At 42.8% G+C, this 27999-nt stretch overlaps 5 protein-coding genes across 5 annotated transcripts; 4 read left to right on the top strand and 1 right to left on the bottom strand.

Annotated features, from left to right (window-relative positions):
- Positions 1–2582: 2582 nt before the first annotated feature.
- Positions 2583–4636, top strand: plag1 (pleiomorphic adenoma gene 1; the record flags this gene model as incomplete). The annotated part of the gene is made up of 2 exons (XM_079754730.1): positions 2583–2851; positions 3361–4636. Exons 1-2 carry the CDS (start codon positions 2604–2606, stop codon positions 4634–4636), a joined length of 1524 nt encoding a protein of 507 aa, XP_079610856.1. The 5' UTR covers positions 2583–2603.
- Positions 4637–10480: 5844 nt separating this feature from the next.
- On the bottom strand, positions 10481–11506 carry mos (v-mos Moloney murine sarcoma viral oncogene homolog; the record flags this gene model as incomplete). The annotated part of the gene is made up of 1 exon (XM_079754615.1): positions 10481–11506. One exon carries the CDS (start codon positions 11504–11506, stop codon positions 10481–10483), a length of 1026 nt encoding a protein of 341 aa, XP_079610741.1.
- A 522-nt stretch (positions 11507–12028) lies between these two features.
- rps20 (ribosomal protein S20) lies at positions 12029–13538 on the top strand. Its single transcript, XM_079754303.1, has 4 exons — positions 12029–12157; positions 12837–12936; positions 13114–13187; positions 13319–13538. The coding sequence occupies exons 1-4, from the start codon at positions 12155–12157 to the stop codon at positions 13499–13501; spliced, it is 360 nt and encodes a 119-aa protein (XP_079610429.1). The 5' UTR covers positions 12029–12154; the 3' UTR covers positions 13502–13538.
- A 1035-nt stretch (positions 13539–14573) lies between these two features.
- On the top strand, positions 14574–19689 carry LOC307089022 (kinesin-like protein KIF20A; the record flags this gene model as incomplete). Its single annotated transcript, XM_079755108.1, has 17 exons — positions 14574–14735; positions 15049–15138; positions 15296–15415; positions 15587–15725; positions 15839–16014; positions 16122–16200; positions 16470–16649; positions 16840–16951; positions 17038–17100; positions 17203–17352; positions 17477–17645; positions 17778–17957; positions 18154–18293; positions 18431–18596; positions 18941–19144; positions 19231–19350; positions 19453–19689. 17 exons carry the CDS (start codon positions 14574–14576, stop codon positions 19687–19689), a joined length of 2487 nt encoding a protein of 828 aa, XP_079611234.1.
- Positions 19690–21480: 1791 nt separating this feature from the next.
- On the top strand, positions 21481–25188 carry rgs9bp (regulator of G protein signaling 9 binding protein; the record flags this gene model as incomplete). Its single annotated transcript, XM_079755021.1, has 3 exons — positions 21481–21576; positions 24004–24310; positions 24806–25188. The coding sequence occupies 3 exons, from the start codon at positions 21481–21483 to the stop codon at positions 25186–25188; spliced, it is 786 nt and encodes a 261-aa protein (XP_079611147.1).
- Positions 25189–27999: the final 2811 nt, after the last annotated feature.

Genomic DNA, 27999 nt, shown 5'->3' with positions numbered 1-27999 from the left:
AATAGTTTGTCATTTGTTTTTCATGATAGGATGACCACTGACTATTTGGTTCAATTGCAGTCTATGTGCTCATCATGTATTAATGCTTATGTCAGTTTGGTGGTTTTGAATTAATTGTTAATATGCTTTAAATCATAATTGATTATTATGTGAAAGTGTTGAGGAGTGGTAGTGAAGCTCTGTTGCCAAACAGAAACTATTCTTGTTGTGAATCTGAGTAACAGAAATCCTGTAGGCAAAAAAAGCCCAAAAAGCCTTGTTTTTAACTCCTTCTTGTTTTTGTTTACGTTGTTTATACAGGATAATGTAGGTGTGTTTTAACTTATTATAAAGGCACTCAATATTAAGAGGGAGCATTATGTTTATGTGGAACAAATTAACTATGTCCTACAAAAAGTTATTGACACTATTGCAGCTTTGAAAAGTGTTTCTGGAAATCTAGCTAAACAAGTTATATGATGGCTTCTGTTTTCTTATTATCTTATTTTATTATCATTATTATTTGTATTATTATTATTATTATAATTATTATTATTATTATTACTATTAATACATATTATTTTGTGTGATAGACCCTTCAGAGCTGAATATTTTTCAGAACTAAAATACTACTTTATTAAGTTATATATTTGTGGTACTCCTATTACCTAGTAATACTAGTAGTAGTAGTAGGCTTTCATTAGTAGTCGTAACAGTAGTAGTAGTAGTAGTAGAAGTAGTAGAGGTAGTAGTAGTAGTACGCTTTCAATAGTAGTAGTAGTAGTAGTAATAGTAGTAAACATTGTAAGAGTTACAATCAAATCAAAGGTTTGAGATCAACACTGCAATAATGTTATGTATAAATTGTGGACTGATACTTTCCTCAGACCTTTCACTGATCACTGATTACCAGATACCCTAGCTTCTGGGTTCAATAACTCCCAGGATGCACCAATAAGTGCTCTTTAATAATCTTGTGTCGTCATATAGCGTTCTGTTTTTTTACAATCATCTGTGAACATTCTCATTTTGTGTTCTTTCTTTCTGTTGTTATTCATGTTGTTTCAATTTTGTTGAATGTTAAGATTATCTTGAAGCAAGCATTGAGGGCTGTTTACATGATGAGTCTTGTTTGGTTTTTTATAATCATCCTTTTATGATAAACTATGCATTGTTGGACATCGTATGCCTCTATTCTCTGTCTATTGATAGCTTTCGGCTTTCTAAGTTGAGGTAAAAGTTAAACCATATTGAAAACAGAAGTATAGGGATAGAATAGGACCTCTTTGAAAACCTAATTATATATGTCACGTTAAAGACAATCTTGACTATTAAAGAAGAACATATTCTTAACTTTGTCACTTTTATAGGTTTTCTAAATCTAGAAACACAAAACATTTGCACTAATTTCAAATTGTAAGAGAGATTTCCATGACATTTACTTATTTATTGTACTAATACTATTTCAAATGAAAACTACAATCGTATTGAAAATCAGTAGATGTTATTGCTTAACCTTTAATTATAATTAATCTGGAAGACCTAGAGATAGTTTTTGGTGTATGTTTATAGTTCTAGAAAGCTAGGAAGGAGGGTAAAGGGGTTGAAACACATTGAAAAGAAAGGCAGAACACAGACGTGGGGCCTGACCAAAAGATCCAAACAAAATAAAAGAACAGGAGAACGATTATCTTTTCCCATAATGATATTAACGAAATCTCTCTGGAAACCTTTACTTTAGATGTTTAATTTGTAGTTATTTAATGTGAGCAACACAGATGGGTTGAAGCAATCTTCATTTTTCATCCTGACTCCAAGCAGGCTTTTGAATGAGATAGGAACAGCTTAGTTATCAATTAATCAGTTTAAATGTTACATTAAACCTTTGGTTTTGTTCAAGCTACCGTTTAGAAAAAGACTGCTTCTTTATTTGAAGAGAATACAACTAACAGGCTTTTCCAATGTGTTATCCAAAGTGATTATGTCAAAAGTTCTGTGAGGATCTGAATGGCACTGAATGAAAATACTGTGTGATATTTAACGCTCAGAGATCGCGGAGCTGGCACAGTGCCAATTCTGAAGGGGCACTTGGATGATAGCAGAAACACTGTTTCCTAAAACAACGCGCTTTTATAGAAAGCACAAAATTGGAGAAGTACAATGAAGTCGTTTAGCTTAATAACCATGATAACCAGGATTCAGCTATATTCACCAAGAAATCCATATAATTTAACTATCATTTTGATCTAATTGTTTTTATGATCTTCTTCAAATTACATATCGGTGCGGTATTTCCAGTGTTGGCTTGTACAATTTTTTTTTTGCACAAATGGCTCCCTTAAAATGATTTGGGAAGTAGAATTTGAGAAGAAAACAAACCATGAGCCAAACTACATTCGTGTGGTTGGCAGTATTGGATCAAAGTGCGCTGCATTGAAGTCCAGAGGAAGCAGCGATCCCAGCCCTCTTTTCATGTGCCTGTGTGTCATAAGCTAACGCAGCTCTGTCCTCCTAGGCCCCTCAATCCTGGCGGTGTTGAGCACATAGCGCTGGACAGAGAGCCTGCCTCAGAGCGCGTCGGGCCCCGCGCCACCGTCCCCGGAGCCGCTCTGCCTTAGGGTGCCATGGCCACGGGTCCCCAGGAGCCCCGTCCACACGTCCTGGAGAAAGCCAAACTCATGCCGGCCACCGGGAGGCGCAGGAGAGCCGAGGGGAAGCCCAAAAAGAATTTCCCCTGCCAGGTGTGCCAGAAGGCCTTCAACAGCGTGGAGAAGCTCAAGGTGCACTCGTACTCGCACACGGGGGAGCGGCCGTACAGATGCTCCCACCCCGAGTGCACTAAGGCCTTCGTCTCCAAATACAAGCTGCTACGGTACAGAGTCGTCGTCTTCCCCCCCCCCCCCATGCCTCGCATCTCTCTCTACACACTGCCATGCACTGGGTTCGGATCCCTACACAACACCGTCCTGTCTCTCTCAACACACCTACACAACACTGTCCCGTCTCTCTATACCCTGACATGTACCATGTTCAGATCCCTACACAACACTGTCCTTTCTCTCTCTCTACACACCTACGCAACACTGTTCTGTCTCTCTCTCTCTAAACACACTGATATGTACCGTGTTTTGGCTCCTACACACCACTGTCCTGTCTCTCTCTGCACACTGATATGTACCGTGTTCTTATCCCTACACAACGCTGTCCTGTCTCTCTCTGATCCTGTTGTGTTATGAATAGTATGCCAACATGAAACCCTTGATTTATTGTTTTCTGAAATGTGTGTGTGTGTCTCTCTCTCTCTGTGTCTGTGTTGTCTGTCTGTTTGTGTGTGTGAGTGAGCCCCCTGCCTGACCCCATGTCTCATGTCTGTGTCCAAAGGCATACGGCGACTCACTCCCCCGAGAAAAACCACAAGTGTTCGTACTGTGAGAAGATGTTCCACCGCAAGGACCACCTGAAGAACCACCTGCACACGCACGACCCCTACAAGGAGGCCTTCGCCTGCCCGCAGTGCGGCAAGAGCTACAACACTAAGCTGGGCTTCAAGCGCCACCTGGCCCTGCACGCCGCCCACAGCGGCGACCTCACCTGCCAGGTGTGCCTGCAGCCGTACGCCAGCACGGCTGTGCTGCTGGAGCACCTGAAGACGCACGCCGGCAAGTCGTCCAACGGCGCCAAGGAGAAGAAGCACCGGTGCGAGCACTGCGAGCGGCGCTTCTACACCCGCAAGGACGTCCGCCGCCACATGGTGGTGCACACGGGCCGCAAGGACTTCCTGTGCCAGTACTGCGCCCAGCGCTTCGGCCGCAAGGACCACCTGACGCGCCACGTGAAGAAGAGCCACGCGCGCGAGCTGCTCAGGGTTAAGACGGAGCCGGCCGATTCCCTGGAGACCTTCGTCTGCGACCTGACGCCTCAGCTCGCGGGCTTCAAGGGCGGGCTTTCGCCCCCCCCGGCGGCGCCGCTCCCACGGCCGCTGCAGCTCAACGTGTACGCGGCGGCGGCGGCGGCGGCGGCGCCCGGCCTGGACCCGGAGCCCTTCCCCGGGCCCATGCACCCCTTCTCGCTGAAGTACCCGCTGGGACAGCCCAGCTTTACCTCATACGGTGCCATGTCGGTGGCGCAGGAGCGCGAGCAGAGCCTGAAGGGGGAGCTAGAGACCTACCTGATGGAGCTGCAGAGTGCCATGCCCTCCTCCTCCGCCTCCTCCGCCCCCGCTGCCGCCTCCGCCTCCGCCTCCGCCTCCGCCTCTGCCACCCAGCTCTCCGTCTCCAAGCTGGAGCTGGGGCCGCAGGTGTTGGCGGAGGAGGGCGGCGAGGCCTCCTCCATGTCCAAAATGCCCGTGTCGGGGCCGGCGTCGGGGGCCATGGCGGGCGAGGCCCTGGCCTCTTCTTCCTCTCTGCTGGACTTCTCGCAGCTCTTTAATTTCCTGCCCCTGCACGGCCCGCCGTACAACCCTGCGGGGGCGGGCCCCGCGGTGACACTGGGGGCCCCGTATCCCCCCGCCCACGAGCCCGCCGCCCTGGTCCGGTCCCCGGAGGGCCCCGAGGGACCAGAAGCCAGGGAGGGGGCTCTGCAGGGGCTGCCCGCTTCCTTCATTTCCAACCTGAGCGCACCCACCACACTGCCCCGCTTCCACCAGGCCTTCCAGTAACGCCCCCGCACTGCTGCTGGCATGCACAGGGTCTCTAAGGCAGCCTAGCCATGTTTCCTTCCTCTCTCTCTCTCTCTCTCTCTCTCTCTCTCTCTCTCTTTCTCTCTCTCTCTCTCTCTCTCCCTCTTCCCTAACACATGTCAATGCTCTTTGCTCCCACCAGTACAGAACGTGCCTCCCCTCGACCCATGTGGAGGGGGTGACTCCGGCTACTCTGGACACATTATGATGCCAGTAACATGTTTTGTATTTTGTTGTTGATATGATATCATGAGCACTTCTGTCCAGTGAAGGATTAGGATTACATGTGCAGACACTGACACCAGCAGCGACCGACGTACGTGATGTCAGGCACCGACAGTAGTAGGCAAGTTCTGCGACACTCTTAAGGGGTCATGTTGGGATGTGTTGAATTGGGATTTACCTTCTTTTTTTTTTGTCCAACAATCTTTATAATTCCCAATACCACAGACCACCACTAACTCAGCCAGTGTTAACCTTTGACAGGATACACACTAACTTATATTGGGATTTAAATATAGACTAATTGGCGTAGAAATACGTTTGCAGTGATATTTTCTATCTCTAACCCCCCTTCTTGGCCCGAACTTAGTGTGCCAATTGGTGCATTTAACATTGATCTTCATATAGCACTTTGAACTTTTGTGATATGGGAATGTGGTCACAAATTAACGATGTTATATGTTTATTTTCTCCTTTACTTATATAGAATTGTAGCCAGACAGATAGACATACAGACTGAAGAAAGAAGTCAACTATTGTTATAGAGTAGGTACTCAATAGCAACTCCTGGGCAACAGTGTTATTTGACCATATTACTTCACTTCGTTATTTCACTGCATTAGAGTTCACGCAAAAGTGTGTCTTTTTTTATGAAATCATCGGATGACTCATGTAACCGACAAAAGCCAACAAGAACATAAGTCAGTCTAGTCATTTCTATATCATGTTTCTCAGAGAAGGAGCCAAACTTATGCACAATCATAGAACAGGCAAACTTCTTCCGCATACCACCACAATGTATCTTACTGTTCCCTACAAAAACAAATGCACCACAGGATTGAAGAAGCACTTAGTGACAAGAAGCAATAGTGTTCAAGGGAAATTTAGTCTTTATATCATTCTGCTCTTTCTGAAACTCCTCAAAGGGGCTCTAACTATTCTTCAGTTCTTTCCGTTCATCAACCACAAACCAAAGTCTACCAAATGCAAACTTGGCTGCTAGTTTATTTTATTGTTTTCTTCAACAATGCACAAGGTTATCCAGACACGTGAAAAGACTCCAGCTGGTCTAGTCAGCGCCTTGACGCTAAGGTTTTAGCGACATCTAGTACTATTGTGTTTCAGTATTCTACCGTATCGTGCTCTTACCCTTTAAACACCCCGGTAGGAGGAACCAGCAGGTTCCCCGTGTCACTCTGCCGCTGTATGGTCATCCAAAGCATCGCTATGAGGGACATGGAGACACACAGGAATCATTTCTGATGGTTTTCAACATGGCTACTGAGCTGCTATCGCTGACCCCTTCTACCAACTCAACTATGCTTACAATTTGCACCTTGCAGACATGCCTGCAAACAAAATACACTTTTTTAAGGTAAAAGGTTCGCTTATGGACAGTTAATTCAATTAGCAAATGTATTGTTCATTACCTTGGCGTGAAACTAAATAGGCCTATACATATTGATTAATCTGACTTTGGACCTCAAAGTGTATATTTTTATGAACCCTTACATTGACCCTTTAAAAGTTGTGCAAAAAAGACTATGTTATTTAATATAACATTGAACTTAACTTTAACACTTGCCTTTGTGAATATAAACTATTTTTATTATGGAAGGTCAAGAGGAGCCTAGTTGTAAGTGGAGACATCCAATTAAGAAATCTGTGATCATTTGGTTGATTATTTTTTGCACTCCGTGCCTTCATATTTGTATTCACATGAATTTAAGCATTGTCATTTCAGGAACGGTGCTCTAAAGCTATTATTGGTGATCAATCATGCTAATAAGTTTGCCTTTGTGGGCAATCCTTCCTTTCTTGAATGCAAGATATTCATAAAATAATGAACCATGGTTGGTTGGGAATTCTTTGGGAACTTATTCCAGACTTATTCTTGCTATGCCAGTTAAAAGAGCACTTAACACAGATCAGTTCATCCATTAAACTAGTTTTATAAACATTGTGATTCCACAGGCGCCCTTTTAGATTATCGCACAACCAAACTTTACAAAACAAGTGGCTCAAAGTTAACATTCATTCAAAACAATTCTGCAAAAAGTATATATGTATCTTTTGATTTATCACTTTACACTTTTACCACAAATAATCAACAGATAACGTACAGACTATTTGAAAGTACCAATTGGCATAATTGCAAACATTAATTAAAAATAACGATGTGTCATAAACTAACTCTGTGTGAAAGAAATGTGCCGGTATCCTAATGGGGCTATTAAAATTATCTCACATGAAGGAGGCCTTGTATTGCCGTAGATTGAGACATCAGAAGTGAGAGCCAAAAGTTAGCCTCGTCTCAAACTGTTTTATCTCACACCCCAAAGGTGCTGAAACCGTGCAGCCTCAAAGTGCCTCAGTCACTGAAGGAGATAAGCAACAGTGGCGCCTAGGAATGGCCCATCAAATCCAACCTTCTACAGTAGCCATGTTGCTTGACCATCAGCCGAGGAAAACGTTACTGTAGACATCGTTAAAGCTGCCACACCGATTGCCTTTGAAAAGTGAAAATTGCTCCATTGTATACTAATTATTGTGCGTACATAACCCAATAGTGTTGTCATTTACCTCACACAGGCATGTTTTTTGTTTTTGTTTGCTCCACTACTCCAAAAGGTTAACAGAATAGTGTTAAATGTCCTACTTCTTTTCATTGACAAGGGGCTGAGGAAATATGAATGGAAACTAGTGTAACTGATTTGTGGGCTGTGTTTTATTTTGGGATTTGGAAATGAATGTTTAATGTGTTTTTTTAGTTTTTTTAAAGAAGCGTTATGGAAGTTTCCTCTTTGTATTTTGTGAAGGTTTGTGGTTTTACAGGAAACGTTAGCAATGGAAATGTTTTCGTTTTGTTTTTGTTGTGTAATCATAGCACTTTTTTGTAAATGCTTTTGTTTCCTCCCATTTTTTTGTTTAAAAACCTTTATTACAAAATGTGTAGAAGATATATTTAGCTCTTTAGAGAACAATAACATGTAAATATGATATAAATTGTTTTATTTTTAAAAGGTACAATTTTGACAGTGTTTTTCCTATCAAAGTGTCAATTTTGCTTTACTTGCACAAGCGTTCTGTGTATCTCATTGGGAGGCCCTTTATCAAAAACATGACTTTAATCCCCACAATTGCTTTACAGGCCACATATCAGAAAAGGCCCATGGCAAACAATCGGCTATCTTAGGTTAGATCAATAATATAATTAATATTATGTAGCACTTAACCACACACTTGGATCACATTTAGTTCAATTGTCAGTTTAAATCGACCATTGAACACGTCACAACATGACACAGGGATATTGAGAACACTCACCTATTGACCTCAGCGTTTCTTCCTTACTTTTGGTAAAGAAGTAACAAATACTACTTGATTTTGACCATTATATTATTTTCTAACTGAAGACTTATGTACTTGTATCATAATGTCATCAGGCATATATCATGCATTTTTGGGAGATATTACTTTAAATGCTTAATTTTAAGCAGTTATATTTGTTGCGGTGGGGGTAAAACACCTGTTTAGAATGTAAAGCCACATTTGACCCACTCAAAGAACCCTCATCCATACATCCAGAGGAGCTGTTCAGTGCAGGCAGTGCACACTTACAGAGTAGACAATGAACATAAGACGCTCGTCAGTGAGAGACACAGACCTTTTAGCAATTCATGTCAACCTTCTTTATAAGCTTCAGTGGTACCAGTGAACCTTATTGAATGTGTATGTAAGAAACACTGCAATACTGCAATATTTGTTTTGGTATTGGATAAAGCTGCTAACATATACTTCTCGAGCGCCACAAGGTGCTACCAACCTCTTTTCTAGTTCTTAATTGTATCGTTTTTACAAACAAAATATCCAATTTCATTTTAGCTGAACTGCCGGAATGTGTGCTCGGTTGTACTATATAGCTATATCTATTTTTTATTTGTACTGTGACTTTTTTGTAGTCTTTGTTTTTTGACGGACTCGCCTGTAATATCACATGCTTTTTTTTGTTTTCTCTTCACCTGTGTGTTGTGGTATTGGGCGATGGCTAGTCCCCCCCTAGTGGACGATAATAGAAAGTGAAGACAATGATAGTTCCCTCCACACCACATGTTGTCTCAAAGATGAGCTGAGGAGTTTCAGAGCAAACTGCATTCCAGCCATGTTGGTTTTTGTTTTTCGTCGCATTTCAACATCCTGTGATGATGACAATGATGTTGATGATAGAATGAAGTTGCTAATCTTCTATATTTTACTTTAAAAATCTATTTTACAAACTACTGTTGTATTTTTATAAATATAGGCTAAGTAATTCACACAAGCATATATAAATATATAAAAAAAAATAGAATATATATGTTTATAAGTTGTGTAAAATAGAAATTAATGCTGCAGCTTTTATCTTTTTGTAACATTGACATCATCCAAAGAAACAGATTATTTATTGTCTGGCAGAATAACAGGATTTGGTCTTCACACTTTGCTGCTATGAGTGAAAGAAGAGCTGCAGTCTTCAACTCCTGTGTTTTACACAATGTAATGAAAGTTCAATAAAGACTAAAAGAAGGATCCGAAAAGGACTGTTTTTCTGATGTTCTTGCTGTGCATCGCTGTGTGTGTGTCTTTGTATGTGTCCATTTAGGGCTGTTGCTCTGTTGTATGAAAGTCACTATTGGTAGTTGGTAGTGCATGTGTATTCAAATACAACACATCTTCCCCTAAACAATTCTTAATTTTAAGTATTGATTCATGCAAATTACATATTAATCAGATATCCACCACAAAACCTTTTACATAAAGTGACCTTATATTAAGACTTTCACAAGGGTAATAACTCCAAAAAAGTGCTGATTCTTTAGGAGTTCAGCTGGGCTGAAATGGACACTAGCCTGGTAACTGTCACTATTAGACTAGAGCAAGTTTCTGCCCTTTGTTTAGATCTCATGAGGCAGTTTCAAGACTGCCTGGCTTTCAGGACATGGCTCCTTCATAGCTTTGGAACATTTCTTGTGATGGCTGCAAATGAAGAGCCGAGGGGAACAGCGCTTGCCAACACCTGGTGTGTTCTAATAATGGATATCTATGGAGGCCACGGTGACTTGTGTTGATTGAGCCGAATATATAGCAACCAACACAAGGCTATTCTTTGACAGCCATAATCATATGATGGATATAAATTATCCCATAGAGTGAAGTAGGAACACTTATTTTGAACCTGAATTTTGTTGTCATAATTCCTTCAGGAGAGGTTTGACATTTAGATATCCTGAAGTGGACAATATTCATGACAATATAAAGACAAAAATTTAATAAATTCCCAACACATTAAAATGTCATGATCACATCATCCATACAATACAACATATAGATGAAGTCCTTAAACAATATAATTAAAACAGACATTTGTATAAAATATAAATTGATATTTTCTCGATAACAAAAACATACTAGTTATTAGCGCACTTTTAGTTTTAAAGGGTGCGGGGGGACACAGTTGAAATAGTTGGGAAAGGCTAAAAATAAAAGAAAGTACCATTTTAGAAAATAAACATTTTCATCGAAACGAATACACCTGCCATTAGAACCCCGGTCCAGAGCCAGTCAGGCTCTGGACCGCAGCTCCTCCAGAGCCACCAGGACCTCCTCGGCCGTGGGCCTGGAAGCTGCCTCACCGCTCCAGCAGCGACACACCAGCGTCCTGCAGCTCAGAGCATGCACCCCCTGGGTCGGTCGGAACAACGGCTCGTCTTCCAAAGGCGGCCGCAGATTATAAGCCACGACCGCATACAAAACGTGCTCCCTGTCCCCTGGGTATGGCTGCTCCCTGGTGAACAGCTGCCACAACGTGATCCCGAACGAGAAGATGTCCGCTTTGGGGGTGATGCTCTCTCCTTTCAGCAGCTCGGGTGCTCGGTGGGTATAGGTGCCCCCGACGTTTTGCAAACAGGGCGTGACGGAGCCTGCCTCACACGCACGGTCCACTTGAACCGAACTGCCAAAATCGACTATTTTGCAGATGTCCCCGGTTGAAACCAACACGTTTGCCGGTTTGATGTCTAAATGGACAATGCCGTGGGAATGTAAGAAGCGGAGGCCTTGGATGATATCAGCGGAGTACCTGAGACAAGTGTCCTTCCCAAGAGCGTCCGCAGAGCCATAGATGATGTGGTGGAGATTGCGGCTGCCAACGTACTCCATCAGTATCGTGCCAATGTTGTTCTCGTTCTCCGAGTTGGCGGGGACACACGTCGTCGCTGCGATCACGTGCACCACATTTTTATGCCGAAGATGTGCGGCGTTTAGTTCTGCCCAAAAGCTTTGTCTGGAAGCCAACTTATTCTTTGAGCACTTTTTCACTTTCTTAACCGCGATGGTGTCCCCGAAGTACGTCGCCTTGTACACCGAACCGAACCCCCCGGAGCCTATCTGCTGCATCGCCTGCAGCTCTTTCCAATGAATCACCGACGACCACAGCTTGCTCGCCACCTTCCCGTGGAGCCTTTGAGCAGGGACGTTCAATGTCGTAGCATTTGCGTATTTGGTCAGTGGACTACTGCAAACTCCGATGCTGAGAGACGGATAAAAGTCTTTCGGCAGCAGGCGAGTCACGGGTATTGGAGAAGGCATTTTTGCTTGTAGGTCCTACGCTACGACTCACGATACAAGCCACGCTGCCCACAAACACACCGTTTTACAGGTGATGGTGATGCCCAGGCTGATTAAGGGCTTTTCACTTTGTAGCGCCACACTGCTGTCACGTGACGGCTTATTATCTTGGGCGTTCAAAGGAAGCTGTCAAGTGGTTGTCCATACTCTCGTTTTGTCTATTGACCCATATCGCACCAAGGAAATATATTAGACTTGTTTGAAGAAGCAAAGCCTATAACATAAAAAATAGGTAGCCTATCGATAGACCCTTCTTGATAAAGCAAATTATTTAATAGTATCTAATATTGAAAAAAAAGAAAAACAGACAAAAACCGTGGGATAAGTTTATTTACAGGCAGGGCTGTGTACACTCATGGATAATAAGTACGTCTAAACTACCGCGCCCACGTCGGCGAACTCCTCTGACCACTAGAGGGTACTGCAGCATGTAGCCGACTATAGCCGCAGAAGAAGCAGGGGAGGCGATGTCCCGGATGTAAGCACTACTTAAAGCAGACGAGGCCAATGTTCTCTCTCTCTTAGTGCTTATCACCCGGTGGCGTCCATTCCTGGCTCACCGCTGTTCGCTTGGAGTACTTACGAATAAGTCGGTCAGGAATAATCAAAATGGTAAATATTGGCGCCTCTTTCGACACTGATTTACTTCATTTATTTACAAATATGCTGTGTATTTATACAGTTGCTGATTAGAGGAGATAACTCTGCTCACTATGCTAACACTAGCTAGCACAGTGAGCTGGAGCTGGGCACGTGGTTTATTTATTTTTTCCAGTTTAGTAAAGCTTCGGGGTGAATGTCGACGGTAACCCCTCTTGTGGATATATCGTATCGGTGTAGAAGCCTTCACCTTAACAACAACCCGAGTGAAACCAATACCTTCACATAGCGGGACGAGGCGCCACACTTGAGTGTGTTTCCGCCTAGCTGCGTTGAAGCGTGTTATGGTTGTATATTCACAAATCTAATCCAAATGGCTATGTCCTAAATGGTCATTACCTGGCGAGGCTGCTGGATTCGCGAGGTCAAGAACTAAACCCTTCTGACCAAGTTTCCAAGTTAAACGATTATGGCCGAAACGCAGTGGTTCGGACCACACTGCATCCTTTAAGGAACAACGCGATGGACAGATGGCTCATCCAATTACCTGTCAAATATTTAGATTAGGCGCCTGCCCATGTCCAATTTTAATGGAAGACTACTCAAATGGCTGTAACAAGCCGTCTGAGGTTCGAATGGAGACCGTTTTGGACGGCAGCTGATCCAAGTGATTTATTTCTCCTTGTTTCAGGCTTTCAAAGAAACCGGCAAGGCCCCGGCGGAGACCGAGGTGGCGATCCACCGCATCCGCATCACCCTCACCAGCCGTAACGTCAAGTCCCTGGAGAAAGGTAACTTGGACCCTTGTGTGTTGCCTAATTTTGAAACCGTGCGATGAGGATAAAAACTTTTTATCTTTGATAAAACGTGATGACCAAAAATACGCTATTCTGAGCAATGTTCCAGTAAACCCTGCAGTCTTGCTGCGTCGAGACATGTTCTTAACGTGATGCTTCTTTCCTCATCAGTCTGCGCTGACTTGATCCGTGGGGCCAAGGAGAAGAACCTGAAGGTCAAGGGGCCAGTCCGCATGCCAACCAAGGTATTAAACCACCACGCTCGATTGATGATTAAAACGGTCAACTATACGTGACTGTCTCATACTTGGTAAACATAAAAGAGGAGGTTTTTAAATGTCTTGCGGTTTTCTAAATATGCCATCTCTCCCTTCAGACCCTTCGCATCACCACCAGGAAGACCCCCTGCGGTGAGGGATCCAAGACCTGGGATCGCTTTCAAATGCGGATCCACAAGCGTCTCATCGACCTTCACAGTCCATCTGAGATTGTGAAGCAGATCACCTCCATCAGCATTGAACCTGGCGTAGAGGTCGAGGTCACCATCGCAGACGCATAAAAAGCACTTTTGTAATAAAAAGTGAAACGGGCTAAAATGTGTCTGTCATGAATAACAGTTCTCTGCTTGATATGACTGTCTTAACTGTATGCATTGAACGTAATGTATAACCAGGAATGAGTCCTGCCATAGTCAATATATCTTGACTACCAGAACTCTTTAAATGCACAAATATAAATCAGTTGATAGTTTAGTAGGCCATTCCTTATCAAGGTCTTAGAGTGTTGCAATTAATCATTGTATTTAATGTTAAATAGTTCCATTGGCCTTATTCAATTAACCCTATGGTTAGTGGTTGTGTCGTAGTTGAACATCCAAGGTCCCAACAAAATCATTGCATGAAGCCTCAATGCTAAATGAGGCTAGACCTTCGTTCTATCTTCGTTGAAATATAAAATGCAAGCTGTCTGATTTTGGATACTGGCTGCATCCCGATAAACCATCCTCAACTGAAAGCTTCGGTGCGTGAGCCTCATAATGAAGGTCTAGATATTTAAATAAACAAATCAGTGCAAACTTGATGAATAGTTCTAGTCCACGCGCAGCTTTCACCCTGCGCAGATGTGAACTAAACAAAACCAGACCCCTTTGAGGATATATGTCTACACGGCCGATCAACAAGACTATCAAAGACCCGAGCGAATACCTCCCCGACCTTGTGGGGAAAACTTGAAACAACGAAATATTACATACATTATATGCATTCGGTAGCTAATTATAATACCGTACAATAAGTAGCCTATGATTAAAAAAAGAAGTAAAACTAAGACTTTCATAATCTGCACATGTTGATTGTTCTTGTAACGATGTCATTATAGTAACGTGTGGTTAGTCGAGGAGTAGGCCTACTTCAATTTGTGGGAGCACCACCTGTTTTCAATTAAAACGGGATTTGGTCGGAGGGGAGGAGTTCCGGCCCAGCTGTCTCAGGTTTAACATAACTTTTACCACGGTCAACTAGTTCAAGAAACCGTCGTTAATTGTGGTAAAGAATAAATTATTCGGAATTGATTGGGAACATTGCAATAAGCAAACACTCACATCAGGCTGCCGAGAGATATTGTTCTGGAAGATGCGGGGAAGTATTAAATCTACCGATGAAGAAACCACCCGACCGCACTCTGGAGCCGTCCTAATGGAGTCCCAATCTCCCTGCGACGTTCTTCCAGTCAGCTCCCTGAACCTGCAGCGACCCACGGAGGTCCCCAGATTAACTTCCACTGGTTCCGGGCAGGCACGTCTCATCACTATATATGCTTGTCCTTTTCTATTAGTAAAGATAATAGATAACTGCTGGCACTCCCATTAAGTATCTACTGGAAATGAAAAATTGAAGTGAAAGAAGTCTAGTATGGTTAGTCTCTTTATTCGTGTTCCGGGAACAATTATATTTGTATCCTACACCACTGTTCAGTGTTGGCCTAGGTCAGTTTTAGCTTGACACGTCCAATCATCAAAAATAAATGTTTGTGCTCAAATGACTGAACCACAGGGGTTCAACATCCTGGTTGAACCCCTCTACTGACAACCGTCTCCTGGGTTAATAGAGTGAAGTGGAGTCCCAACCGCAGACTCTGCAAGTTTACCTGAGAGTTCGCCCCTTCTTCAAAGAGGAACTCTCTGACAAGGAGGATCAGGTAGAGTATGTGGTGACATCACTCAAATGGAGACGCAGGACTGTCTCATATAAAATGTTACATCTGAATGTTTGTGAATTAAATCCCAAATTCTATAGCTCATGGTTCTGACCAAGTCCTCTACATGGAGTTTCAGACCTTTCCAATGATTCCCCAGGGCTGTGTAGTGATTGAGGACAGCCAGGTGGTGAAGCTGCACGCACCCAAGGGATCAGCCACCCTGAAGAGCAGCGAGAGGGGCATTGGTGTGGCGGTCCACAAATTCTCCTTCACTCAGGTCTGTATCGGTGCTGGACTCAACACAGATTCAGATAAGATTGCTGATCAAACACCCTACAATTACTGGAAAGTAATTGCAACCCTGGCAGAAAATTGATGTGTCAAGACTTCTCTTTTCTCATTAATTGGTCCTTTTTTTTTTCTGTGTTTTTCTTTTCAATTTTATTAGATATTTGGAGAGGACACGTCACAAAATGAGCTTTTTGAGGACACGGTGGAGAGCCAAGTGTCTGATTACCTGGCTGGGCAGAATGCATTAATATTCAGCTATGGTGTGACGAATGCTGGGAAAACGTACACAATCCAAGGTACAACCACTGAGACCAGAACGGCCACAAATGTATGTCATGAATATTAATAATTGTGAGTTAAACAGTGCAGATCTGTGTGTATATAGTATTTATTTTTTGACATGTTTAAGGAACTGCCAGAGATCCAGGGATCTTACCACGAGTGCTAGGCACTACCTTCCAGCACATTGGGCGGTGTCAGTATAGGGGGATGGACCTCAAGCCCTACCTGGCCACCGACGCTCAGTGTCTGGGCCCCGAACAAGTGAAGCTGGAGATGAACGCGAGGGCTGCCATTTTTGCAACGGTCTTTCATATTTATGCAACGTCGTACAGAAGCACAGATGTTGAAATGTCTGGCCACTGTCCATATTAAAAAAAAAATGGGTATATTCTTTTTAATTTGGATTCAAGGACAGAGAACCACTAAAGCCAGATGGAGTTTCTCCAGGCTGCCTTCCTTCTGCCGGCCAATCCACCGATGATGACGCAGGTATCTGAAGATGACTTCCCACAAAGCAATGAACCAGTCCACATTATCTAGACTATTGATTTCCTGGGAAATCCATGTAAAGGATCTAAACCATGTGACTGTACGGCAACTTTGATAATGACCCTCTCCTATAGCCTAAATGGACATAAGAAACATGAAAGTGTCTCTTATGAAAGGGACTGGTCACATTTTTAAATGGTCTATCAACAAAATTATCCCTTAAACATTTTGATGTTAATCAGAATCTACTCTCCATGACCCTTTTGTAGCATCGATCGAGAGCGGCTCCACCGAGACTGGGGACTTCACGTTCACCTTATGGGTGGCCTGCTATGAGATCTACAATGAGAGCGTTTACGACCTGCTTCAGACCACCTCGGGACCCAAGTCCAAGAAGCGTCCCACTCTGCGTGTGTGTGAGGACCGTGCTGGGAGTGCCTACGTCAGAGGTGAAACACATCTACAATGTATCATCCTCAACTTCTTTTACTTTTGATCCAATGCAGCTAATCCACACTGTGGTTCAGACTTCAGGGCTCAGTACATAAATGTTTTTCAAATATCTTGATTTTTATGAGTTCGGCATCGTTTAAGTTATTGTGAGACGGTTGTCTGGATTTGTTTTACAAATGCTTCTAGATCTAAAGTGGATCAACATTCACAACCTGGAGGAAGCCAATACACTTCTACAGTTTGGAAACAAAAATCGTAGCGCCGCCTCAACCAAGATGAATCAATCTTCAAGCAGAAGGCAATCCATTACCCTCCATCGTTTTCATTTGAAACCAAGATGTGTTTGATTTAAATGGGTGAAACAATTTTTCTTTCTCTATACAGCCACAGCATTTTTACCATGAAACTTCTCAAGATCAACGGTAACACGGTGGAAAGGATCTCTGAGTGAGTAGATTTTAATAAAGAGTCTTCAATAAAGCCCAGTTTTAATGGACTATAGTGTACTACAGTGGACTATAATTTTTAAAGTGAGTATTTGCTCCATAGGTTCTCTTTGTGTGATTTGGCCGGCTCTGAAAGATGCAATAAAACCAAGACACTTGGGGAGAGGCTGAAGGAAGCTGGAAACATTAACAACTCCTTGCTTATTCTGGGGAAATGCATTACAGCCCTGCGCAACAAAAATCTAACTGACAGGTACGTAATTTACCTGACACTTCTAATCCTATGGTGGTCATTTAAATTGGGACTTAAATTCTTTGATTAAATTGTTTGATTAAGGGCATGGGTGCCTTCCCCGTCTCCTCTTATTACCTTATAGCAGGACAAGGAGTGGCTGCATTCCTTTCCGAGAGAGCAAACTCACAAAGCTCTTCCAGGGCTTTTTCTGTGGAAAGGGAAAAGCGTCCATGATTGTCAACATCAACCAGTGTGCCTCCAACTACGACGAGACACTGCATGTTATGAAGTTCTCTGCCGTCGCCAAACAGGTCCATCTGCATAACCTTCAACTATTCAGTCCTCTGTCGTTCTGTACGGACGCCGTTTGCGTTACAAAAATAAAGTGTGATTTGGAGGTTCCGTGGTTTATTACCAGGTTCTCTTGTACTGGTTGCCTGTAGGTGGTCCATGTGATTCCTGCCATGTCCCTGCAGTCTCGGTCTCCGTGCCTGATGGACCGTCATGGCAACCCCCTGCTGAGGACCAGGGGGACGGACAGCCCGGTGCCGGACGGCTACCTCTCTGAGGAGGAGCTGCTGGATGAAGAGGACGATGCGGATGTTTCCATCCTGCCCCAGGAGGTACAACCTCTTGGTTCGCTGCTTTCACTTCCCAGGGGACTTCATGTCCAAGCGCTTGTCCTGACTGAATATGCACTCTGGTTTTAGAGGCCCACTAGATGTGAGAGAGGAAGACTGTTGTGTTTTAATACAGGCAATGCATGTGCCGGCTGGCGTTTTGAATCCCATTTCTCGTCTTCACCCTTTGCCTGACTAGGACCTGATCACTGTGATTGAGAACCTCAGAATCAAGCTTCTGGCCGAGAGGAGGAAGAACATGGTTCAGGAGATGGCGATCCGTAAGGAAATGGGAGATGCAATGCTGCAGCAGCTGATGGAAAGCGAGGAGCTCCTCAGGTAAAGGTTGACTAAACCGTATCCTAAATGATGCACATTCACATCAGATTGATCCAGTCAGTCGGCTGACCTACTGGGTTATAAACGCATGCTAACATGGGATTGCATTTGTTTTTTGTTTCACTCCACTGTGGCAGTCAACAGATGCTGGAGCTGAAGGAGAGCCACAATGACAAGCTGGAGAACACTTTTGAGATGTACAAAGAGGCCTTCAAGGAGCATGCCTATCAATGTGCTTTGGGCCGAATCGGAGAAGACTTTGTGCCCGTCCACGAATTTATTGCTGAGGAAGAGAAAGTGGAGGTACATTTCTTTCTAGTATTTATTTGACAATGAATGAAGACCTTCAGACAAGAAAACTAATGGCCATCCACTTGGGGGGATTTCATAAAGAATGGTGACTCAATGCAGCTACATTTGTCATGATCTGATTTTATTTTTACTTATTGCAGTGTTCCTAGTACAATCCACTAGTTTACATGTATAAATGGGGCACAGGGCATATCACATTTTAGGTGTGACATTATTAACTCTCCACTTGTCTATGACTGAAAATTGTATAATTGTATGTTTTGATAGGTTTTTGATCTCATGACTAATGGTTTTATTGTAATGGCACCCGGATCTTCTGGGCCACCGTTGCACAGGCCCTGAGGAGAAAGCTCTCAGAGTTGGAGAACCTGATGTCTTCCCTCAAGCCGTCAACACAGATGTCCACAACGGACCAGTCCAGCCAGACTGTGGAAGTTCCATTACCAAATAAAGGAACTGAAGCTGGGAGCGAAGCACGATACAAAAGAGTGTTCACAGAAAAATGTGCAGTGGAGAAAATGTGTGCGGAAAAACAGGAGGTATGGAAGAAATGTATTTAATTATGTTTTCAGCTCGCCAGCTTATACTTTAGACTTTTAAACGAGGGATATATTTTCTCTTCTAGCTGATCATGGCTCTTGAAAAGCGGGTGGTGGGCCTGAATGAAACTCTGAGGATGGTCCATGCGGACTACATGGACAAATCAGCTGAGCTGGAGTTCCTACGGAGCAAGTCTGAAGACCAGGTAAAGAAACTCGAAGCCCCTTTCTATAATCAGCTTGCTACAAAACATAAACTCAAACTGTAGCCCATTACACTAACCAGACTTTTGTTTAATTTGTCTAAGACTAAATCCATCGATGACCTCTTGAGAGAAAATATTGACAAGGACGGTGAGATTTCCTTGCTGAAGGAAGAGGTGTTCAAACTGTCCCAGAGGTCCCCTGTGAAGACCAAGCCCAAACGTGGCCTGCTTGCTAACATCAGGGACTCAGTCTCATCTCCACGCTCCACTGTCATTGGCCGAACACTCAGGAAGAACGTCAGGGCGACGCCTACCGTTGGAGGGAAACCGAGCAGCTAGAAGAGCTTGAGTCTTAAAAGTAAAGGGAATGTATTTTTTATGTGAATTTGTTTTTAGAACTGTTTTTAATCTTTTTTTTTTTAAATAAATGTTTTATTGAAGACTGTAAGCTTTAATTGGGTTCACGTGACTATGAAGGTTGGCCTGAGTCGCACTTGGTAGAGGATGAACATCTACATTTTTCACTACAGGGTGGGTGCCTGAGGTTTACCGCACAAAGTTGTGGCTTGATTGGCAGTGCGTTTTGATAATCAACTCACAAGTGGAATGGAGATGCAAGGAATAAACGTCATTGAATTTTTTTTTCGGCTTGCATTACATTTTGCCATGGAATTTGCATTAAATAAGAACTTGCATATTCACATGAATGATAGATGCATTGTAACAAGGTGAATTGACAGTTTTGATAAAGGAAGAAAACAACATAGTCTGACCGGAGTTTCATCAGAGAACTGCAGAATTCTTAACTCCTGTCCTCAAAACAATAGAGAAGCTTCTTCTCATGGATCTGCAAGATGAAATGTCCTGGTTGCGTACCAACACAAACTAGATTAACCAGTAAAGTCTTTGTAAGGTTATGATTTGGTTCTGGTTATATGAAAGTACACTGAATAAACAGCCTAAAGTAAAATTTATAATTCTAGTTGTCAAATCTATGTGCTCATGCCCCCTATTGGCCAGATTCTAGGCTGCGTAACCACAGCTTGTTTCTGTCTAGAAGTCATTCGGATAAAGAAACTCATACTTTTTCTCAGTTTAGTTACATATAACAGTAGATTGAATTTAGTAAGATAAGACAAACCTTTATAGCAATAAATACTGAAGACATTTTTTCTGGAAAATTCCATTTCATATTTCACATACAAATAAATGCAACACATGTAGGCTATGTAAGATGACCACCACTTAACATGCTGACAACCACTCAAAAACTTCTCATGGTTGGACTATGAGCCTCATATGAGCTTCCTCCTAGGAACCCATTACCAAGGGCCTGGGGCCCAAAAGAAACAAGACAAGCAGTCTATTCACCAAGTGCATCATTCACGCTGCCTCTCCAGTCAAACTTTAAGGTCCATCACAGAAATCCCCCATTGTTTGATGCGGTGTTTCACCACACGCATAACCCTTTTATGAATGTGGACGTCAAACTGTATGCCAAGTGCTGAATGTATGACTACCGGTAGTATCTTTGATTTCTTTTTTTTTTTCTACTTCAGGGTATCCACTTCAAATCCCTTTGCAGTTTAGTGAACCAGAAGTAGGCCGGGCAACTACAAAGGTATCAGAGTTTGCCCCTTCCTCTTTGTTTTGTCCCTTCCCCAGAGCATTGCACTTCCTCTCGATCAGTGAAAGGGCCATTGTGGTGAAGACAGCCAGCTGCTCACGTCCCCCGTGGTTCTCAGCTATAGTTAATGAGCTTAGCCGCTTGTCCTAGTCTGCATCAGTGCATAGAGGTCAATTGCAGGATTAACACCGTCGCTCGTGGGTTACCTATCACCTTGTTTTAATTAGAATTTCCAACTTTATTCGCACCTATCGACTCTGGACTTTTTACTCTGCAGGATGTGTTTAGGTGTGCTCTTGCTGCACCTGTAGTCTTTGTTTGTGTGTACGCCGACATAATGCAGCACGTTGACTTCCAGCCTGACCTGGCCGCTGAATGAGGCGCCCTACTCCAGGTGAGGAAGAGGAGAAGGGGTAAGCCAAGAGGAGCCAAGGGCAGCCGGGTGTAGCCAGAAGCCCACATCGTGACCGGGGTCTGGGGACTCTGGACCAGAGGGAGGGCTGATGCCACTGGTAAACAACAAAGTTGGAGACGATGTGGCGGGGGGGACAGAGAAGGCTCCGGCGGACGAGCAGGCGCTGGTGGAGTCTTTCATGAAGGTGAGACCGAGGGGGTGAGAGGGGCTTCAGGGGATGGTTAGGGGGCTCTGCTTACCTGTACCTATTTTTACGAGGTTGGTCAGAGAATGCCTTGATTTTTAAATCCTGATATGTAAGACATATTAAGGATCTGTATTTTTTTTAATGATTAAAAAATACTCATGTATAAAAATATATTTATACATGAGTGGAAGTGAGTGGACACTATTTGAGTTATGGTATACATAAAGTATATGATTTTCTGTCTTAATTTACACTTTATTTTACATCATTGAAAATATTATTTGGAAATATAGAATTTCTGCAGCTCTGGTACGATATTAATAATTTAAGTCTCACAAGATAGATACTTATAGACATACTTACTTCTACAAAGATGACCACAACACAGAACCCTCATGCTCATAACCCCATGGCTAAAAAAGCACTTTGAACACACTTATCTTGGTTCACTGACTCCTGGTACTACTCAGTATATGTATTCCATTAGAGTGCTTTCGTCTGCCATTACACATTAAAAGCAAAGACATAGAGCTTTCATTAAAATCACAATGTCTCATCTCTTTATAGAAGAAGAAGAATGTCTATGTTGTCTAACGATGTCTAATGATGATAGAGACCTAGTTAAGGTTTTTACCGCTTATAAGTATTCATCCAATTATTAGGAATATCACATCCAATCAACCTCACGATGGTCCAACACTCTACCAGTCCCCTGGCTTATCCAGAAATAGATTGATGATTATCAGATTATTTATAATATATTTAAAACCCCGTCATTTTATTGCCCATGGTTATTTCCCAGAAGGTAAATTAACACGGTGTGCAGCAAGATGATATAGATCAGTGTAGCAATTTTGTTCAAGTTTTCTCCAGGATGCGTCAGCATGACAAGACTGACTTGGCCGCCGAGGATAATTCATAACAATCCCAGACCAGCTCATACTACTAATCTGTATTAAGGAATGTAAGTTGCCCATAGCTGGTTCAGTCTATCTCTCACACACACACACACACACACACACACACACACACACACACACACACACGCACACACACATGCACACACACACACACACACACACACACATCCACGCAACTTGCACACACACACAAACGCGTTGCCCATCACACAGACCCACACACACACACACAGCTACCTGTTGGAATATCATCACATTGCCCTATTAAAGGCTTTACTAACTGTACTAAAAACAGTACTTTAAATGTTGGAAAGGAAATTAGCATCGCAAGAGGTTAGCGTAAATCTTTATCTGGAAGAGCATAGTCTATTTTAGCACCTTTGCTGTTATGATCATCTTCTCTGTTTAGAAGATGCCGTCTTCTCTGTTTAGACAACCTTCTCTGTTATGAGCATCTTCTCTGTTTCGTCCCTCTTCTCTGTTTAGAGAGGACCATCTTCTCTGTTTAGACCATCTTCTTGGTTTAGAGTCATCTTCTCTGTTTAGAGTCGACCATCTTCTTTATTTAGACCATCTTCTCTGTTTAGACCATCTTCTCTGATTAGACCATCTTCTTTGTTTAGACCATCTTCTCTGTTTAGAGAGGACCGTCTTCTCTGTTTAGAGAGGACCATCTTCTCTGTTTAGAGAGGACCATCTTCTCTGTTTAGAGAGGACAATCTCTCCTGTTGAACCATCTCTTTATTTAGAATGTCTCCTCTGTTTAGACTGTCTTCTCTGTTTAGTCTTACCAGCACCATGAATATCTGTCTGGCCCTGCTGGTTTCTCTGTGGAAGCTTAGCAGGGATGGTTTGGCTCATTTTTGGAGTAGGAGGGCCAATAAAGGGTGTGCATCACTCTGGCCTGTGTCATATGCTAAACATCAACTGTGCTAACCCCAGTGTCCTGGCCAAATTCCAAACCTGGCTCTCCTACCAACATTGCCATCTAATCATTCACTGGTCTCCAAATGGATTGCATCATTCCTGATAGCCAGTGTGGTAGCTAACTGGTTGCTTTGTATCCACCAGGTGGGAGCTTCAGCCTGGTAGTGGATGAGATGTCATTCACTTACTTTTTTTTCCCATCTGTTCAAGAACCAATGTACAACTAGGTTTTGGGACTCTGAAAATATATTGAGCTGGCACAAAAATGTAATCATTGTTGGCTGAGCCTTTCATTCAATTAGACAAACAAAGCATACTGTGCACCAAAAAGACAGTAAAACAATCATGGCGAGTATGAATTCATTAAAAAAAATGTCAATGGTGATATATCATATTTATATCAGGCAAATGTTTCACTATGTTGTGGCCGTGTTTCACTGTGTTGTGGCCGTGTTTCACTGTGTTGTGGCCGTGTTTCACTGTGGTGTGGCCGTGTTTCACTGTGTTGTGGCCGTGTTTCACTGTGGTGTGGCCGTGTTTCACTGTGTTGTGGCCGTGTTTCACTCTCGGGATCCAGATGGTGGCATGCTTCAGACACCTGGCCTCCTGTGTGGGCGGCTGCACAGACACCCTGCAGCTGAGGGACGAGCTGAGGCAGACGCGGGAGAAGGCCCAGAGTCTTGCCGGGGTCTGCTGCCAGGGTCTCACCGCTCGTCTCCGGGACAAGAGTTTGCCGGACGAGGACCGCAGGAAGATGGACCTCCTGTGGGTGGCCTTCTCCTCCGGGCTTGAACTCCTTCACGCTGACCTGTGCAAAGTGTTTGGCATGGCCAACATCTTCTGTCTGGCCAACGCCAACGTCTTTGTGCAGACCGGCATGCAAGGTAACAACGGGATGTGGTCAAGGGATCCAGGGGGTCGTACGATTAGTGTTTTTTTTAATCCATTTGTCATTTAATACCAAACCAATATATAATTGGTGTTGGGGTTTGGCTCTCCTTTAAAGATGACAAAACGGGAAAAAATAACGCCAAAGGGACAGCCCCATCTCTGGTGAAACACTAGCTTTCACATTTGCTCTCTTTTGCTTTTGCAAAATATTGGCAAAAGATGAAGTCGGTTTCTATAGAAGCAATGGCAGGTCTTTGCAGAAACATCCCTTCTTAATTTGTGTTACGTTTGTAAATAACATACCTAACTGTACTTGTAAAGCGAGATACAGCCTGTTGCAACAAAACATTGCTGATACCCGATGGTGATCCGACGAAGGCAGCAAACGTTGTCCCACTTCATACCAATACATCTAATAACACCAGTGGATGATGGGCAGTTACCTTGTGAAGGAGGGAGGAGCGTGTCTAACTGGCTCTGGTCCGTAGGAGGAGGCAGCGAGGTGGCGGCGCGGGCCCTCAGCCTGCCCGACCTGCAGGCCTCCAGCCCAGGTCCAGCGCTCCCGGCCGGCCTGGAGCCCCAGGAGACCAGCGCCATGGAGCAGGAGATCCAGCGGGTGGACCGCATGATCGAGGACATGGAGGCCAAGGTCAACGTCCTGCGCTGGACGGTGGAGTCCCGCGGCGGCCCCGAGGCCGCGGACCCCCTGAGTGGCTCGGACAGCGTCTCTGTGGCGCTGCTGTCCATGGAGGAGGAGGGGCCGGTGCGCGGCGGAGGCATGCCTCGCCGACACGTCTTCATGGGGTTGCTGCTGTGCGGCGCGGTGTTGGTGGTGGCCACGCTCTCCATCTGCATGGTGCTCTTCTCCTGAGCATGTGTGAACCTCGTCGTGCGCTTACATACACACACATGCGCACATGCACACACACACACACGCACACACACGCACTCGCACACACACACACACGCACACACACGGAAAGTAACTTGCAAGTGGAAAACTTGTGGAAAAGACAAGAACTTCCAAAAAGACGAATCAAAAAAAAGGACATTGATCGATTCAACTAATATATGTATGAATGCTGCATGGAAATAGTCAAATGTTAAAAGAATATAGAAACTTTGTCAAAAACCCCAAATCCTCAAATGTTGTTCTCTAGAGTCACTTATAGGTGCTGTAGTTATGATGCGAGTTGTGAAGAGAGAGAGCAGAAGAGTGATGAGAGTTATTCGCTATTTGGAAATGTTCAACTCAAGCTCTTTTAATTGACAGGCAACAGGGATTTTGTGAACCAATCCCTAGAAAGATGCCCTGATCAGTTAGAAACTAGCCGGGGGCGTTCGAGGGTCTAATTTGGCCTATGCAGAGGCAGATGCAGTCATCTCCCAAAAATATATATCCACAGGGCATTTCGCTCATTAATGGCTGACGGATGGCTATGACATTTATACCAAAGGGCACTCAATTAATAGCTCTTCAATCTTACCTACAGCACCTTTTAAAATAAATATTCTTTTTAATTGCACAGTGACTTTACACTGTCACTGCATCATAATAATTCTGTTTTATCTATTTGCTCTCTCTTAAAATAGATGAGCAGTAATCACAGAACTATTTAATGATGAAACCCAAATGAGAGAACTAGGTTATTTCAATATATAATTCAATGGTATAACAAACTTGACCTTACATGAACCAGCAATGTATGTCACGAAAAGCCAGAGAATTATTCAAAACAGGATAAGTATTTTTTTTATAGAAATATAAATATGAATAATTTTAAGCAAAATGATGAGGATTTAAAATGATTAAAAGATCTTGACAGGAAGGTGCATTACAAATTCATTGTTTCTCATAATTTGAAAGTGCACCGATCTGAATAACTCTTTTTGCTAAGGGGCAGAACCTATGTGTACCTAGTTAATTATCAATTCAATATCGCTGTTAGTATGACAGTGGTGACAATGGAACAAGAACGCATTGTGCCATAGATGGCTGACCGAACACAAGCAAGCAACGCAAACCTCAAGATGATGTGACACTACAGCTAGGGTAGGCCATCTATTTTAGAAGCAATTTTTGTAATATTTGTTCAAATTCTCTTTACCCCCCAACAGCAATCAATTAATCAATTGTATTGACAAAAAAAGTAAATAATCAGGTATCTATGGCAGTCACAGGCCTGTATTAAGCCTGTCCAATTATTTTATTCGGCCTGCTGAAATGATTTGGAAGGCCTTAAGGGAGGGCTGGATTTTTTCCGGTTGTATACTTTGAAAATCAAGATTAATCTGTCTGGTATCTCTAGAAAACCTGCTGTAGCTTTAAGACTCTCGAAGTCGAAAAAGATTGCCAACCATGTTGGTTGTAAAGAATAAATTATGATCTATTTTGCTTGTCCCTGAAGGTGACACAAAACAGAGCAAGGGTTGATATTAATCAGGGTTACAGGGTTATTTGATGGTATATTTGGTACCCAATATTAGTGTGGTTTTAACAAACAAATCCACATAATTCTGTGTCCACCAGTGAAGAAAATAGAATCTATTTTGGAAAGACAGATCCATCATCCAGAGAACAGACTATGAAAACATTTCAGACTAGCTTCACTGTTACTGTTTAAGTCATAAATATGAGATGGTGGGACATTTTGGTGACATGAATGAATGATCACATACATCAACCAAAGAAAGACAGAAGTACAATTTTAAAAGCAGAAACATTCAGCTATAAGCAGCTCTAGTCGGAAATGATGAGACAAATCGCTCATAAAGAAACCAACTGTTCCTTTAAACCAGGACCAAGGATCACAAAGGTCTTATTAATTTATTATTTATTATTGCAGAAGAATAACTTTGCCGAGCTACTGTACATAATGTACTATTTTCTCATTCAATACTATTTCTTGAATTATTAATTAGCTAGATGTTGTATGGGAAAAGTGAATAAAGCATTTGTACATATGCACTTATTTTGAATGAAGAGATATGTAGAAACGATGATAGTTATATTACTTGTAATAAAATTGCAATGATCATTTACCATGTATGTTTGTTTGTGTTCTTTAATGTAACGTTAAAGAACAAGCAGAGCAGGTCTTTGCATTGTACAAAAATACACAAGAGCCTTGTAGAAATTGTTGTAGTAACTAATAGTAATAATTAAGTCGTTGTAGTAGTAGTAGTAGTAGTATTAATACTACTACTAATATTATTATGATGGTAATGACAATAATTATAAGAATACATTCTTATAATAATACAAAATTTTTAGGATACTAATGATAAGACATATAATTATAAATCAGCATCACAAGCATCATCAACAATATAAATTCATCAATATTCATCAAATATATTTTCATAGCCCTTGATGAGAACCAAAGCCACTTTACATCAGAAGGAAGGTAAGCAGTAACAATTAAATCGAGTCAGGAAAGGCCTGGATAGGCATGGGTGGCAGATGTGAGGACAGGTTGTTAGAAGATTTTGCATTTTCATTTTGAATGAAGGGCTATGAGATTACTGGATTTGTTTTGATTGTCCTACTAGACACGAGTACTGGGATAGGACACTGGTATCAAATATGTACTCTCGCGAGACAAAGCGGTACTTTCTAAAAAGAGGACGACCTTAATAGTCACAACTACGACTTTACTTGTCATTCAAGAGAAACTAAAAA

Source organism: Pollachius pollachius, assembly GCF_949987615.1.
Source record: "Pollachius pollachius genome assembly, chromosome: 17".
NCBI lineage: Eukaryota > Metazoa > Chordata > Actinopteri > Gadiformes > Gadidae > Pollachius > Pollachius pollachius.
The sequence above is the reverse complement of the archived record's forward strand: the minus strand, read 5'-3'. Positions and strand labels throughout refer to the sequence as shown.